Here is a 13,793-nt window from a genome sequence, read left to right as displayed (position 1 = left end):
TTTTAAGTACTGAAAGGCCACAATAAGGTCTCTCTGGAACCTTCTCCAGGCTGAACAGCCCCAACTCTCTCAGCCTGTCCTCACAGCAGAGCTGTTCCAGCCCTCTGATCATCTTGGTGGCCTCCTCTGGCCCCTCTCCAACAGATCCATGTCTTTCCTGCACTGAGGGCTCCAGAGCTGGACAGAGGACTCCAGGCAGGGTCTCACCAGAGCGGAGCAGAGGGGCAGAATGACCTCTCTTGACCTGCTGGCCACACTCCATTTGATGCAGCCCAAGATACAATTTGCTCTGTTGATGAGCCCTGCTAGCTCATGTGCAAAGACCCTCTTCCCCTATGAGAAAGATAACTCCATCTGACGTCAGCAAACCTTGTGCTGTGTAGGCCACCCCATTCTCAAAAACCCCAAAATTTTGGCAGTGACACCAGCCACGGAGCCATGTATCAATAGACTGTGTCCATCTGTTTCTTCTAATGTCACTACCAACAACTAGAGGGAGAGAGGAGAAAACAGCCTGTGCTCCTAATTCTCTCACCAGCCATCCCAAGGCCCTGCAGTCTCTTTTGATCGTCCTCAGACTACCAGTTGCAACTTCATCACCACCCACATGGAAAAACAGTAACAGGCAGTAGTCCCAGGGCTGTAGCAGGCTAGGAAATTTCCTAGTGATGTCCTTAACCTGGGCCCCAGCAATGCAGGAGACTTCCCTAAGAAGAGGGCCTGCCCAGCATATTAGACTCCCTGTACTCCTCAGAAGGGAGTCACCTACAACTATAACCCTTCTTTTTTTCCTCATGGAGGTGGCTGTAACACAGGGGGTAGGCCTTTCTGATCCTGTCAACACCTGTGGTGTAGACAGACCTTCCATTTGTCTCATCCACTGCCTGGCCTTCCACATCCAGAGCCTCATGCCTGTTGTACAAAGGCACCTGGGAGTGCGAGGTGGGCAAGTGGGGGGCTTCGCCTGTCAGCCTGCGTGTAGACTTGCTTCCATTCATTCCTTTCCCTTGACCTGCCTTCTTCAGTCTGGCAGGGGGAGGACATAGAACTCCCTTGATCTTGTTTCTTTTACTGGTGGCCTTTCCTGTCTCAGGGAGGCCAGAGCATGATCCTAGTCTATCTCCTTCTCAGACTCCCCAATGCCTCTTAACCTTTCTACTTCTCTCAGCTTTATCACCAGGCTGAGGTCATCCACCATTATGTTAAGACAGTTTTTTAGTTACATCTTTGTAAAAGTGATCTCTTGCTTGCTTTAATGCTGGATACAATTAAATCCTGACAAAAAACGGGTGATGCTGAAAGTGCCACAGCCTGTATTTCATGTCCATCACAACAAAACTGATAGCTACTTCATCTCAATTTTATTACACCATGCATATAATGGGTAGTTCTACTAGTCTGGTACTGACAGATGCCAAAAATAAATACTCATTTGCAATCATATTCTATCTCAAATTTAACCTTTCATCAGAAAATTGAGGACTCTAGTCTTTATGAAAAGAAATCCCTGATTCTTGCATTATTTTACCTCATGTGATGTCTACAGTGAAAGCATCCTCATCCTGGCAAACAAAGATATCTAAGAACATATACAGATTGAACTGTTTCCTCAGCCTCCCAAAGAGTCTTTAAAAGGCAATACAGATATGGAATCAGTGTTTTGCATTTGTAGCTGTGAACTTCAAAGTTGAAATAAAGAAATTAATATTGAAAGAGCACAGTTGGAATATACAGACAAAGCATGACATTTCCATAAAGGAGAATCATGCATCTCTCTCTTTTTTGAACTTTTATCTTCCTCAACTTCTTCAGGCTCAAACCAGTTGACAGCTCCACATGTCTCTTCAGTCTCACGACCTCCCTGCAAATGAGCCCTGAACAAAGCATCATCTCTCTTGCCATTTTTACACCCCTACATGTCTCAGAAGGACACTGCCTTATTGCTCCAAGCTTCTCATGTTCATCATCCAAGGATGGGAGAAAGACTAAAGCCCCGAACTCCAAACTGGAGGAACACAGATGCTCTAGAGAACATTTATGTGACATTTTAACAATCTACCTGAGGCTGAAAAAACTGGATTCTCCTGCTGTTACCTGTGTAACTGGATCATTAATAAGAACGAGCTTATTAGTGTCATCAGTAAAAGTGTGTGTAATTTGCTTACCTAGATTGGCATACATCACAAACAGATTGAAATACTGCTGCAAATGGCGCCCATGTTCAGATACTTCCCTTCTTAGAAGATTTAGTACCGCTCTCAGTAAGTGATCACTTAAACTTAGGTTATCATAAGCCTATTAAAAAAAGGTTTAATATTAGTGGCTGAATCTATCAAACCTTTATTTAGTTCATACTTTCTACTATGGCACAAAACAGAATTGGTTAAAAGGTATGGGATTCATACCAGCTCCAAAATACTAACAGCTGGTTAATCTCCTGAATCTCAAAGACAGGCAGAGGGAATAAGACTCCTGTCACTAAATACCATGCAAGCCCTAGAAATTATGCAAGTACAGATGCTTTTAACTGAACTTTTCCTCCAACACTATCTAGACTTAAATACTCAGAAAACCACATGAAGTTCCACTGTGAACTTTATAGTCTAAGTAAAACAACCAAATCACCTCAACAGGTGTATCTCAAATACCTCATGAAAAAAAACACTGTCAAAGCATATGCAGAGCTTTAACTTAATACAAATTCTTTTCCTGGATGCAGTACTGAAGAACACTCTGAGAAGTAAGTGGAACAATACAAATAAAAAATGTCTTTGTAGACATCAAAAACATGACAAACCAAAGGCTTGAAAAGGTTGATCTTTTAAATTTTAAAACAGCCTAAACAAAAATATTGTTGTAACAAGTATTAAATTAAGACTTTTCTTTTGTTTCTTTGACAGTTCTAGGTGTATAAAATTAGGAAATTCACTGTGTACTCCTATGCAAAGTTACAATTTTTGACAATTTCAGTGTTGCAGGACACAGGGGAAGAAACCTTAAGGAACTCCTGGATGTTTTCATGCTGTTTGCTTTGTTTGCTTATTTAATTCTAAATGAAAAACAAGGGTTCACTCCCCTACACGTTATTATGAAGCACTACTTTTATTTTGCAGATTTCACACTCACAAGTCAAAATTCTCACTACTCAGTCTTCACAGAGATTTACTGATGAGGGGAAACTGAACCCCCTCAGACTCTCACACAAACTGGTTGAGCTACATCATGTTATGTAGTGCAAAATGGACTGTACAGCTTTCCTGTCAACACTGATGCATCTATTCCAGAACTTACATTAAATGCTTATAATGAAGAAGTAAGAATAAGTTTCAAAAGTTTTTTTTGTTAGAATATTAAATACCTGACTGGAAGGTCCAGGAGAGGCAAAAGGTGAAGGACATGGTCCGTCTTGCAACGAAAAATGTGCAATAAATACTATAAGTTTTGCAAATGCACCCCTCACTTCTGCACTAGGGCATTCCAAAAGATACTCAGAGAAGCGGTTTGAAACATTAAAAAGGACATTGTGTGCAAACCAAAAGCGTACATTCTTGCTGTGACGAAGAAGGATGCATAATGCATCATACCTGAAATAGAAAATGACACAAATGAGAGATTATGAGCAAATGCAGACATTAATGAATTTTAGCGGACACTATTTTGAAGAATTTTAAGAAAACTCATGTTAAAAGCTGATTCCCCAAACATTTTTGCTCACAAAATGCTTACAATCAGCTAAATTGTTGTTCCTATAGGGATACTGTCTGTTACTACCAATCACAAATTTAAAAGATACTTCAATTTAAAAACTAACATTTAAAGTGTAGCACTTCTACCACCCTTACGAACTAGGACAGGATTACATCCCCTAGCTCCCAAACTACTACTTAAAGCATGCCCTAAAGCAGCAGCCATCATTGCCTCTGTATTGAAACCTGGAGAGAGGGTGAGCAGTGGAGAATATGTGAGGTGGATTTCATGAGCTGTGTTTAAGACAGGTAACTAAATATGTAGCCTTCCAGGAATTTATGTTCTCATTTACAGAACTAAAAATACCCCAACCAACCACAACAAAACCAAAAAAACCACCACCCAGCCCCTCTCCAAACAAAACCAACAAAGAAACCCCCTGGAACCCCAAAGAATGAAACATCTGTTCCAAAGAGGATCTTATGTGACTCTGTCCTCCTTCTTCAGCAATATTTGAACTCCTCTTGTTTTCTTAAAATAACAGGAGTAACTTAGCTACTCTGCAAGTTACTATTAGAGAAAAAAAAAGGGGGCATGTATTTGCCATGCCACAACTAATTATTAGTAGCTGTTAAACCACTGGTCATAACGAATACTAGATTTTCTCTCTAGTTCTACCAGTAGTAACCCACACTCCTCTCCCCAATACAGAATAACCTAGCTTAAAGACTAAAATGCTGTGGTCCTATGAGTACGATTGTACTGTTTGTTATACTACAGTTTTGAATTGCAGACCCATAGCAATGTACATAAAGTACTCTGCTAACAGAGTCTAAAAGACCACATACATGTTTCAGAAACAAAATACAAATAAAAGTTGCAAAAACCGGTTGAAAAGAGCTTTCTTTAAAACTACTCAAACTATGAACAAACCATTCTGAATAATAAAACATAATCTATTAGTTTTGTGCTAGTGATAGATTCTATTCCTTCATTCTTTTTAAAATACAGTCAAAAGGTAGATTTAAGCTCTGAAAAGGAATTTTGAAGCTATTCAGCTCAGTAGTTTAAAGGCTCCATTTCTTCCCAGTACCTTCTGTTTGAGTTTCCCTCCCTTTTCATGTGCACCTTGACCATGTATTTTTGGGAGAGGGGAAAACGGGACAAGACCACTACAACCTTTTATTGTCCTATGTACATAACTGGGATCATTTAACAGACATCAAACTTGCAAAATGGTAATTGTTGTTAAAAGACAAGATACCAATCACTAGCAGGGCCACGAACTATTTTCTTTGTATGAAATCCTGTGGTGAAGAGAAATCTAGCAGCAAGCTGAATACTAATCATAGTTATTTCTTCTGCTTCAGGCAACAGATGATCTTGTCCTAAAGAAAAATCAAAACACTCACATGTAGACAAGGTAGAAGCAATTTACTTCTAATAATTTAACTGATTCCAGATCACTATTTTGTCTAAGATTGTGTTCTAATTCCAACAAGAAACTACATCAAAACAGCCTCTAGATTCAACAAAGTATCTTTTGAATACGTAAGCCTTATGACAAGTACCTGGAGGCTAACATATGTTTGATTTTTAGAAATTCAATGTCTCACCTTTGAGAACAGTCTTCAGTAGAACAGCCCACAAACTTAAGTATCTTAACATGACTTAGCACATAAGCTGAATAATGTTATCACTGATGAACAACTAAACAACAGATATTTAACAGCAGAAGTCCAGAGAGACAGAGTATTCAAAGCAGAATGCACAAAATTTTCACTGGCTAGACAAATTCTTGACCACACAAATCAAAACTCTTCTTGCAAGAAATTAATCCATAATTATTGGACTGCCATACTAACCTGGAGGAGGATTTAAGTAGACACTATTACAAGTAAGCAACTTCTTTATGAACTGGAAATATTCTAGGCTGTACTGCATACGATTGTGCATGAACTGCACGTTCTGCTTCCGTACACTTCGTTCAATGGCTGATGGCATTTTAATCTGATGGGGTTTAGTGGTGATAGCGAGTTCTGAAATATATTTTATTAGTTCATTGTCTTTGTCTATTGTGTCCATACGTTCATAAAAAAGAATATAAGCGTTCCACCACCTCTTCTGGCGTCTGTAGGACATACGCTTCATCATGTGATCAAATACTTCTCCCATGTATTCTCCACCAAAACACTGATTTTTCATTTCTTCATCATCATCCATTTTACACTCTGTCACATCTCCATCATCAAATTTATACCACCGATTTTTCTCACCATCTCCACCGTTCCTCTGGATAATGTAAGAGTAGTAATGTCCACCGCTGGCCTGGCCACTGTGTACAAGTACACCAACAAGCCTGTACTTTGTGCTCCCAGAGTGTTCGTTTTCAGACTGTTCATTTTGTATTATCTGATTTTCAGGATTTACATCATCTCCTTCCAATTTAGCTACACCTGCCACCGTGTAAGGCTCCATGTCCAGCTCTCGTGGAAATTCAAAATAATCATTGAACTTGATTGCACATTCCCTTTCCCAGTCATAATCAAATCGTTTCAACTGGATCGCAAGAACTGGAGGCAACTTCTTAATCAACAAGCGTTTCACTGTATCAACCTAAAAAAAGGACACAAACAGTTACCTGCTCTTAAGCTTCCATTCATATACTCTAACCAGCAACCAAATTCAGTAATTAAAGGATAACTTTTTTCCCTCAACGTGAACTAAGACTGGAATTCGCACAGCTATAACATCACAGTTGTACACAAATTTAATATACAAGGAATCCCTACCTTTTTGTTGCACTTTTCACAATGATATGCATTTGCACCTTCCAATAAATCTCCTTTAACATACTGTTCCAAAGAATCAAGAAGGTTTTGGTGATTTCTTATGTCTACATTCAGAGTTGTGAAGGATTCCTCGCATTCGTACCTATCGATGAACAGACAGATGTAAGAGAAAGGTAGAAATGTGTTCAACTTTTATGTTTTACAGGTGCCACACAGCACCTGACCGCGGAAGTTTTATTCAGCATTTGAAGTTAACTTCTGGCAAAAGGAATTAAGCAGTAAAAACCCCTGAACTCCTTTTTATTGTAGTCTTCCTACAAATACATTACAGTATCTGCATATTGTATGTTTTTATCTGCACTAACTATAGTTATGACTTGTATGTCTCAAGTTCTCAAGTTCACTGAAGAGATTGGGGAAGTTGAACATTTTAGCACATCTTTTGTTTTTAAAGTAGCTAGAGTAGCATAACAGGCTCTTGGCTAAATTAAGCTAGTACAGAAGCAGAGATGGCAAAGTATTTTTTCCATTGCTGACCTTTACTGTCAGGAATTAGACTGATAAACACAAATACTGTATCATACCTAAAGACATACATTAAAAACAAAGCCTTTTCATTCTATCTGAAAAAAACTGAACAACTGACTCCATAAAATAACTGCATATTTGTGACTGGCTCTGACTTACTGTGTATAACCTTTAAAAAACTCCTAGCAATGAGCCAGCAATGCTTGAGACACAAACAGTTAGAGACATCTTCGAAACTTTTTTTTTTTTTTTTAAGATAAAGAAGCAATGAGTACCTTAAAAAAGTTGCATCTATTGCAACATAATCATGCAGGGCTTTGTGTTTGTCTCATATGCAATCAAGCATACAGAGGTTTTTACAACAGTGAATAAATTAATATTTAGAAACACTTCAACCAAAACAGTAATATTCATTCATCTGTTAAATAACTTACAAATTCAGAAAGACTGTTAATCTGTCATACTCCAATCCAATAGTTTAGTTTATCATCAGTTTTCTCCTCCCTAAACTAGAATCAGGGTATCATTTCTATTAAGTACAATTATGCAAACCCGGTAAGGTTCCAAAAAGACAGATAATACTTTATGATACTACATAATATCAGTAATGAATGGTAACTCAGGTTGCTTCACATCTGTATCTTCCATTTAATTACCCACTGCATATAAAATATAACCAGTGCTTTCACATTATCTTGCAATATTTCAACTTACTTCTGCTCACGTATTTTAACCTACGAAACTTAAGATGTTTCACTTAAAGTTCTTCTAATTCACATGAGCTCAACTGAAGTTGAAAGATTACTACAATTAAATCAGTTTGTACCAGCATTTTTTACTGTATTTTAATTACTAACTGAAGGATAACGATAAATGGTCAGCTTTCAAAATAAAGAGAATTTGCAATGGTAATGTGCAGAGAGATCTACATCCTTTAGGAAGCACACATGATCTGAAATATGTAGTGAAGAAGGCCAACTGTTAGTGCACAGGATCTAACACAATAATAAAAAAGTTAACTGTTGAAAAAGAACAAGTCCATCATTAGGACATCTAGAAGCTTAATCATATGGGATACAGAAGAAAAAGCATAGAGAAGTAAACTTTACAATGCCTAATCCTATTCCTTCACTAGGCATTTGTCTTCGATCACCATCATGAAGATAGTGAATGGGCTACAGACTTTCTGTCTGACTTGCTATGAGTAGTATTATTTCTTTTTTACATACCCTTTATGGAGCTGAATTTCAGTATTCACATTTGAATTTAACTATAAATACAGCAAAAATTTAAAGAAAAATATAAACTTGCTACATAATCCTCCATAATTACAGCTTACACAGTATGAACAGAGTTTTACTCATTGGAATTGAAGATTCATATTTCAGTCAGTCAGCTCTATCCACATACTATGGAAGACAGAAGACAGCAACAGCTGTTGGCCATGTCTCAAAATTTTATACATTGCATTTTGTCCCTAAGTTGTTTTCACTTTTAACATAAAAAAGCTGTATCTTCCTCCCCTTCTAAGTAGAAGCAATAAGAGTCAAGTATTTCAAGGCACATGAAGACAAACTAATATTAAGGCTGTAGAAAAACCAAGGTAGCAAATTCTATGAGCTTTAAAAAAAACCAATCAAAAACCACACACAAAAAAAAAAAATCCACTCTTGACTCTTTAGTCACTTTTACAAGGATATAAACACAGGTTCTTTTTCTGTAAGAGAGGAGAATCTTAAAACACTTACCGATGTGGGCATCCTTGACAAATCTTCTGATCAGCAAAGGACCCTCCTAAAACTTTACTTAACATTGCTGGATGGCCCAAAGCTTTTAAAGCTTCATCTAAACTGTCCACCAAGGAATTAAAAAATTCTAAAGCATCATGCTGTTCACGTAGATTTACAGGTTCACCCCAAAGTCTGAAAACCAAAGCACATTCATGTCAAATATTATTTGGTTTGTCCTCCAATTTCTTTTCTAAAAAAATATGATTTAAGCTATTAATCCATCCTTCTTACTGGGCAAAACTATTTATTGGTTTGTGATGTAGTATACCAACTGTTACTATGTCCCTGACACTTACTTACTAATAAATAAAAACTAGTTTTTGTGTATAACATACTTAATTCAAAGTCTAAGTATCAAGGTCAAGAAATGCTATAATCCAAAATAACCATCTTGCTGTAAACTCTGGTCTATTAAAAGACTTCTACAGAATGGCGAAAAGGTAGGATAATAGATACAGTGCTGCACAAGTTCTGCTAATTTACACTTAACATCACTATTATTTCTTCTACTACACAATTAGCTTTGTTGCATTTCAGTGGTCCAGTGAACAGACATTAATACTAAATTTTTTATTTACCTAAATTGTTTCCAAAACCCTCTTGGTACATAGTACTGTAGCCTGGAAGCTGCTAAGTGACCAAAAATTACTTGGAGATGCCTCAGAACTCCAATATTGTACTCTTTTCTGTCTTCTGTTTTACTTAGTGCTGGTTTGTCTTCATACTGATGTGGATAACCAAACACATCATCTCGCGGGTCAACATTGCTCTGAAAAGCAGGAAAAAAAAAAAGTGCAATTAACTTTGCTATGTAGCTGTCTCATAGCTAGTTTTATCCATTGTTTAATTCAACAATCTATTTCGCATTCCCATCAGAAAAAACAATGGCTTTGTATGCATTAACAGAGTTCTGGTGGCAAAAGTGGTGTATGGAGCTTTCAAGTACAAATACATGAGGAGGAAATCTGCAAACCCTGCCCCCCTTGGGTCTTTTGAACTGCCTTTCCGGCAATGAGCCTATTCCAGTAAAAAAAAATTACGCTCTTGTCCCCACAGCTAGTCATGGAAAGTAAAGTGATTAGCAATTTAAATTTGTTATAACCTTTTAAATAATAAAAAAACCCAATCTATTTTAAAGATAAGCAAGTTCTATGTAATTAAATTTACCTCATTGTCCTGCTTTTCATCCCCAGACATGTCATCATCTACATCACTGCCTGTGCCTTCAATTGCAAGAATCCCATTTCTGATGGCTGGAATCATGTACAGCTGCTGAATGACAGAATTCATGTAACAAGTGGCACCAGCATTTTTTAGTCCTACAAATCCCTTTGGTGGTCGAGGCCCAACAGGTGGCAGATATTCCCATTCTGTAAGCGCTTCACAAGCTAAAAGAAAGTAGCAGAATATGATTAGGAAACTATTTTGTTGTAAAGGAATTAGACCATCACTGCAGTACAAACAGAAATTGCATAAACTTAGCATTAGTCTATATCACACTGCAGTTTAATTAATAAAACAAATGTTCCACCAGAAAATTTAATTGCTAAAATGAACACAACTTCTAAAACAATAATTCTAGCTGTAATCCTAACATTATACCATTTTCTTTTGCTGCATAACTAAAAAGGTGGTGTGACAAAAGTTCAGTCTATTTGTGTATCAAGCAGAAGTCTTTCCTCAATACCTGCAAGCTTCTTTGCCAAGGAATTCAGCTGAATGAATGTAGAATATATAACCGGCTTATAAGCCTTTCGCAAATTTATAATCCTTTTAAAATTACAATATTTCCCTTATCTCTCACTCTTCCCTGCCAGGATGGGAAACAATTTTAGATAATGCTATCTGTATGACTTCTGACAGATTGTTTTTCCTCCTGAGTCTTCACCCTCAGTCCTCTCACATCTCTTCAGAATACACTTATGATCACACATTTCCTACGCTAACCTGTTGTTCTGTAGTTTTGACTGAAAAAAAATCTGATGGAAAAGAATGTAAGAGAGCATGCATGTTTACAAGCAAGCTTTACTTGGTAAATGAAACACACAGCATGCACAGTTCATACATGTGTTCTCTCTTCTGTCCGACATATCAGAGAGATCTGGCATTCTATTGTGCTTATCAAATATTTGAGTGGAAGGAAATGTCATAAAATCCTTCTAATTGCGAGGTGATAAGAAATACACTACTTCCCAGTAGAAAAGGGTGAAGAAAAAAAGGACGAGACGGGAAAAAAACATTAAACTGCCCTTTTCATTTATTCATTTGAGATGGAGCCAAATAGGAAGAGACTGAAAAACCTCGAACAACCCACAGATACCATCAACTGGGCAAGTAGCAACGCCATTGTGAGAGGTACTGGACAACTCCCACTATGGGATACTATTTCTAGTTGCTTATAGTTTTCCTAAGCTCTACAAGATTAAACATTCTGTTAAATCACAGAACTATTTGAGCTAGAAGGGATCTTTAAAGAACATTTAGTCCAAATTCCTGCCACAGGCAAGAACATCTTTCACTAGATCAGGCTGCTCAAAGTTCCATCCCAACCTGACCTTGAATATTTCCCATGATGGGACATCCACAACTCCTCTGGGTAACCTGTTCCAGTGTCTCACCACCCTTATCATAAAGAATTTCTTCCTTATGTCCAATCTAAATCTACCCTCTTTCAGTTTAAAATCATTGTCCCTTGTCCTGACACTGCAGGTCCTGGAAAAAAGTCTCTCCCCATCTTTCTTATGAGCCCCCTTTAAGTATAGAAAGGCCAAAACAAGGCCTCCCTGGAGACCTCCAGCTGAACAACCCTAACTCTCCCAGCCTTCCTTCCCATATGAGCTTGGGTTTGCTCAGTTTGGGCTCTCCCCCTCTACCAACCCTTTCCCTGTCAATATTACAGTCAAAATAGTTTCACTATTCAATTTAAGGCTGCAGAAAATATGCTAGTTTGCTTGCTTTTTAAAAAGTATTACATGCTTTGTATTGGTAACAAAATCTGTGTTAAGTATGAGCCTTTTGCCATCCTTGTGAAAATCAGCCCAAGTTTCATTGGACTATAGGCTTTTAAAAGACATCCTACAATTGCTATAATCTTTCTCCAGTGAGAAGGAGAAAGTTCTCCAAGTGCAGGGCTGTGCAAGATAAGGCCAAAACTGAGAGAACAAACCTCTGAGAAAGGACTATGACAAGCAGAGAATGAGTACAGAATTAGAAAGGGAAGCAGGGCAGTGGACCTGTGTCTGTGTATGGACAATGATGACAAATCAGGTGAGCAACCAAGAGACTGGCACTAAAACTAAGCTGAAGATACCTGATGAGGTTCTGGGATTGGTTAGGCAGAGCCTGAAACAATGAGACAAAAGTAGAAGATATAGACAGAATGAGGTTCCTGGAAGCTGGAGGGGACAAAGGGGAGTAGCCAGAATCAGGGTAGGAAGGGTCAGACTGTGACTGGGGCTGGAACTTGAATGCAACCATGTAATGCAAGTCAGAATATACACTGCATAAAGAAGAAAAAAATCAAGGCTGCATTGACAAACTTGTCTAGATTTTGACAGCCTGATTTTGCAATATTAAAAGCAGCCACAAACAAACCACAGACTAAAAAACTCAGCACCTAGTTCAGTTGATAAACAAAAACTATACACAATATGTACATTAAGAAGTAGAAAATAGATAATGAAAAATATTACATACTAGTGATTGCTGTACCTATGTAATACATTTCAGTCAAGGTGTCTACAATCTGTTTGAGATTTCGGACACATCCAACTGCTAGTGCAACTAGTAGCTCAAAGCCAGCATTAATAGTAGCTGGTGAACTACAGACTGGTATGGCCTGCTCAGCAGGCAATTCTCCATTTCTCATGTATTGTAGATAAACATTGGATGCCGGAAAGATGAAATCATCTATTAACTCCTAAAAAAAAAAAAAAAAAGATAGATAAAACACCTGTTACCATAGAAATGCACACTATTTTAGAACAGGATAAGAGTTATTACCTAAAAGAATATCTGAGAACCGTAAGTACTTTAATAAAAGCTCAAGAGTTAAAATTGAGACCAACACCATAACAAGTTTTAAATTTAGAACAGAATAACTCCATTCTAAAGTGTTTCCCTGCAAATACACCCCCTCACTGCAAGTTAAAAATAAAACTGTATTATTCTTGATTGATAAAAAATTTCTTTTGCCAAGCCAGAATTAGCTACAAAGGTCTTTATCAATTAGTGCTAAAAAAACTCAACATTGCTGCTGTATAATATCACAAGTACAAAGAAAACATGACTGACTAAAGACATGCTCAGATGTCACACATTTGTACAAACCTGCCATAAACATTAACAGCACTGATTAAGAACATGTGGAGAAGAGACAATACAGGGGTAATGAAATAAATCAGTCCTGTGCAGGAATATGCTGTATCTAGCTCACTATCCTTGTGTGATGTTTGCCAAGTCTTAGAAAAACAGCTTACGAGGTTATAGCAACTCTATTATGCAGTGGTTCCATAGAATGAAATGTTAAGTAACCTTATGACTGAAACATGTAATTAAAAAAAAAAAATCTTTTTATAATAAAGAAAGCATTAAACTCCAAATAGAAGCCTTTGTCAAACAGTTAAATTGGGACTACTTATGGTTACAGACCACAGGATACAAAATTTCTTTTAAACTATTTATAGTAAAAACCCAAAACAAAACAAGAATTCCATAGGTCAAAATATCTTAACTTACTTTTATGAGATTAGCACCTCCTTTTTCACAACCAATATGGTATTTCTTCTCAGGTGTCTGGAATGCTAACAACTCTTTTGTTACTCCAAGGTGACCCTCTAAGATAGTTTCTTCCACACCTGTTTCCCCTGTTCTTTTTACTTCATCCTGCCATTTAAGGGAAAGTTAGAATACTCTACATAATATAAATTTTCCAAGCTTAAAATTGTATTTTACAAGAAAGTAGCAAAAAGCTGATTATCAGAAATAAATTGATCCT

General features: G+C 37.4%; 1 protein-coding gene across 3 annotated transcripts in view; it reads right to left on the bottom strand.

Annotated features, from left to right (window-relative positions):
• Positions 1–13,793, bottom strand: part of USP9X (ubiquitin specific peptidase 9 X-linked) — a 109,911-nt gene that overhangs the window by 11,079 nt on the left and 85,039 nt on the right. For 2 of the 3 annotated variants that reach the window (XM_082058247.1, XM_082058245.1), the window contains exons 29-38: positions 13,535–13,681; positions 12,494–12,716; positions 9,965–10,185; positions 9,376–9,566; positions 8,756–8,929; positions 6,480–6,621; positions 5,553–6,303; positions 4,952–5,075; positions 3,359–3,584; positions 2,166–2,295 (exon numbers count right to left, since the gene is read on the bottom strand). In XM_082058247.1, the coding sequence (XP_081914373.1) occupies positions 2,166–2,295; positions 3,359–3,584; positions 4,952–5,075; positions 5,553–6,303; positions 6,480–6,621; positions 8,756–8,929; positions 9,376–9,566; positions 9,965–10,185; positions 12,494–12,716; positions 13,535–13,681 (2,329 nt within the window). The remainder of the gene's footprint in view (positions 1–2,165; positions 2,296–3,358; positions 3,585–4,951; positions 5,076–5,552; positions 6,304–6,479; positions 6,622–8,755; positions 8,930–9,375; positions 9,567–9,964; positions 10,186–12,493; positions 12,717–13,534; positions 13,682–13,793) is intronic. The other variant, XM_082058246.1, reaches the window with a different exon arrangement.

The sequence above is a fragment of the Streptopelia decaocto genome (genome assembly GCF_964273445.1).
Source record: "Streptopelia decaocto genome assembly, chromosome: 1".
NCBI lineage: Eukaryota > Metazoa > Chordata > Aves > Columbiformes > Columbidae > Streptopelia > Streptopelia decaocto.
Note: the sequence above shows the minus strand (reverse complement) of the source record. Positions and strands in the feature narration are given on the sequence as shown.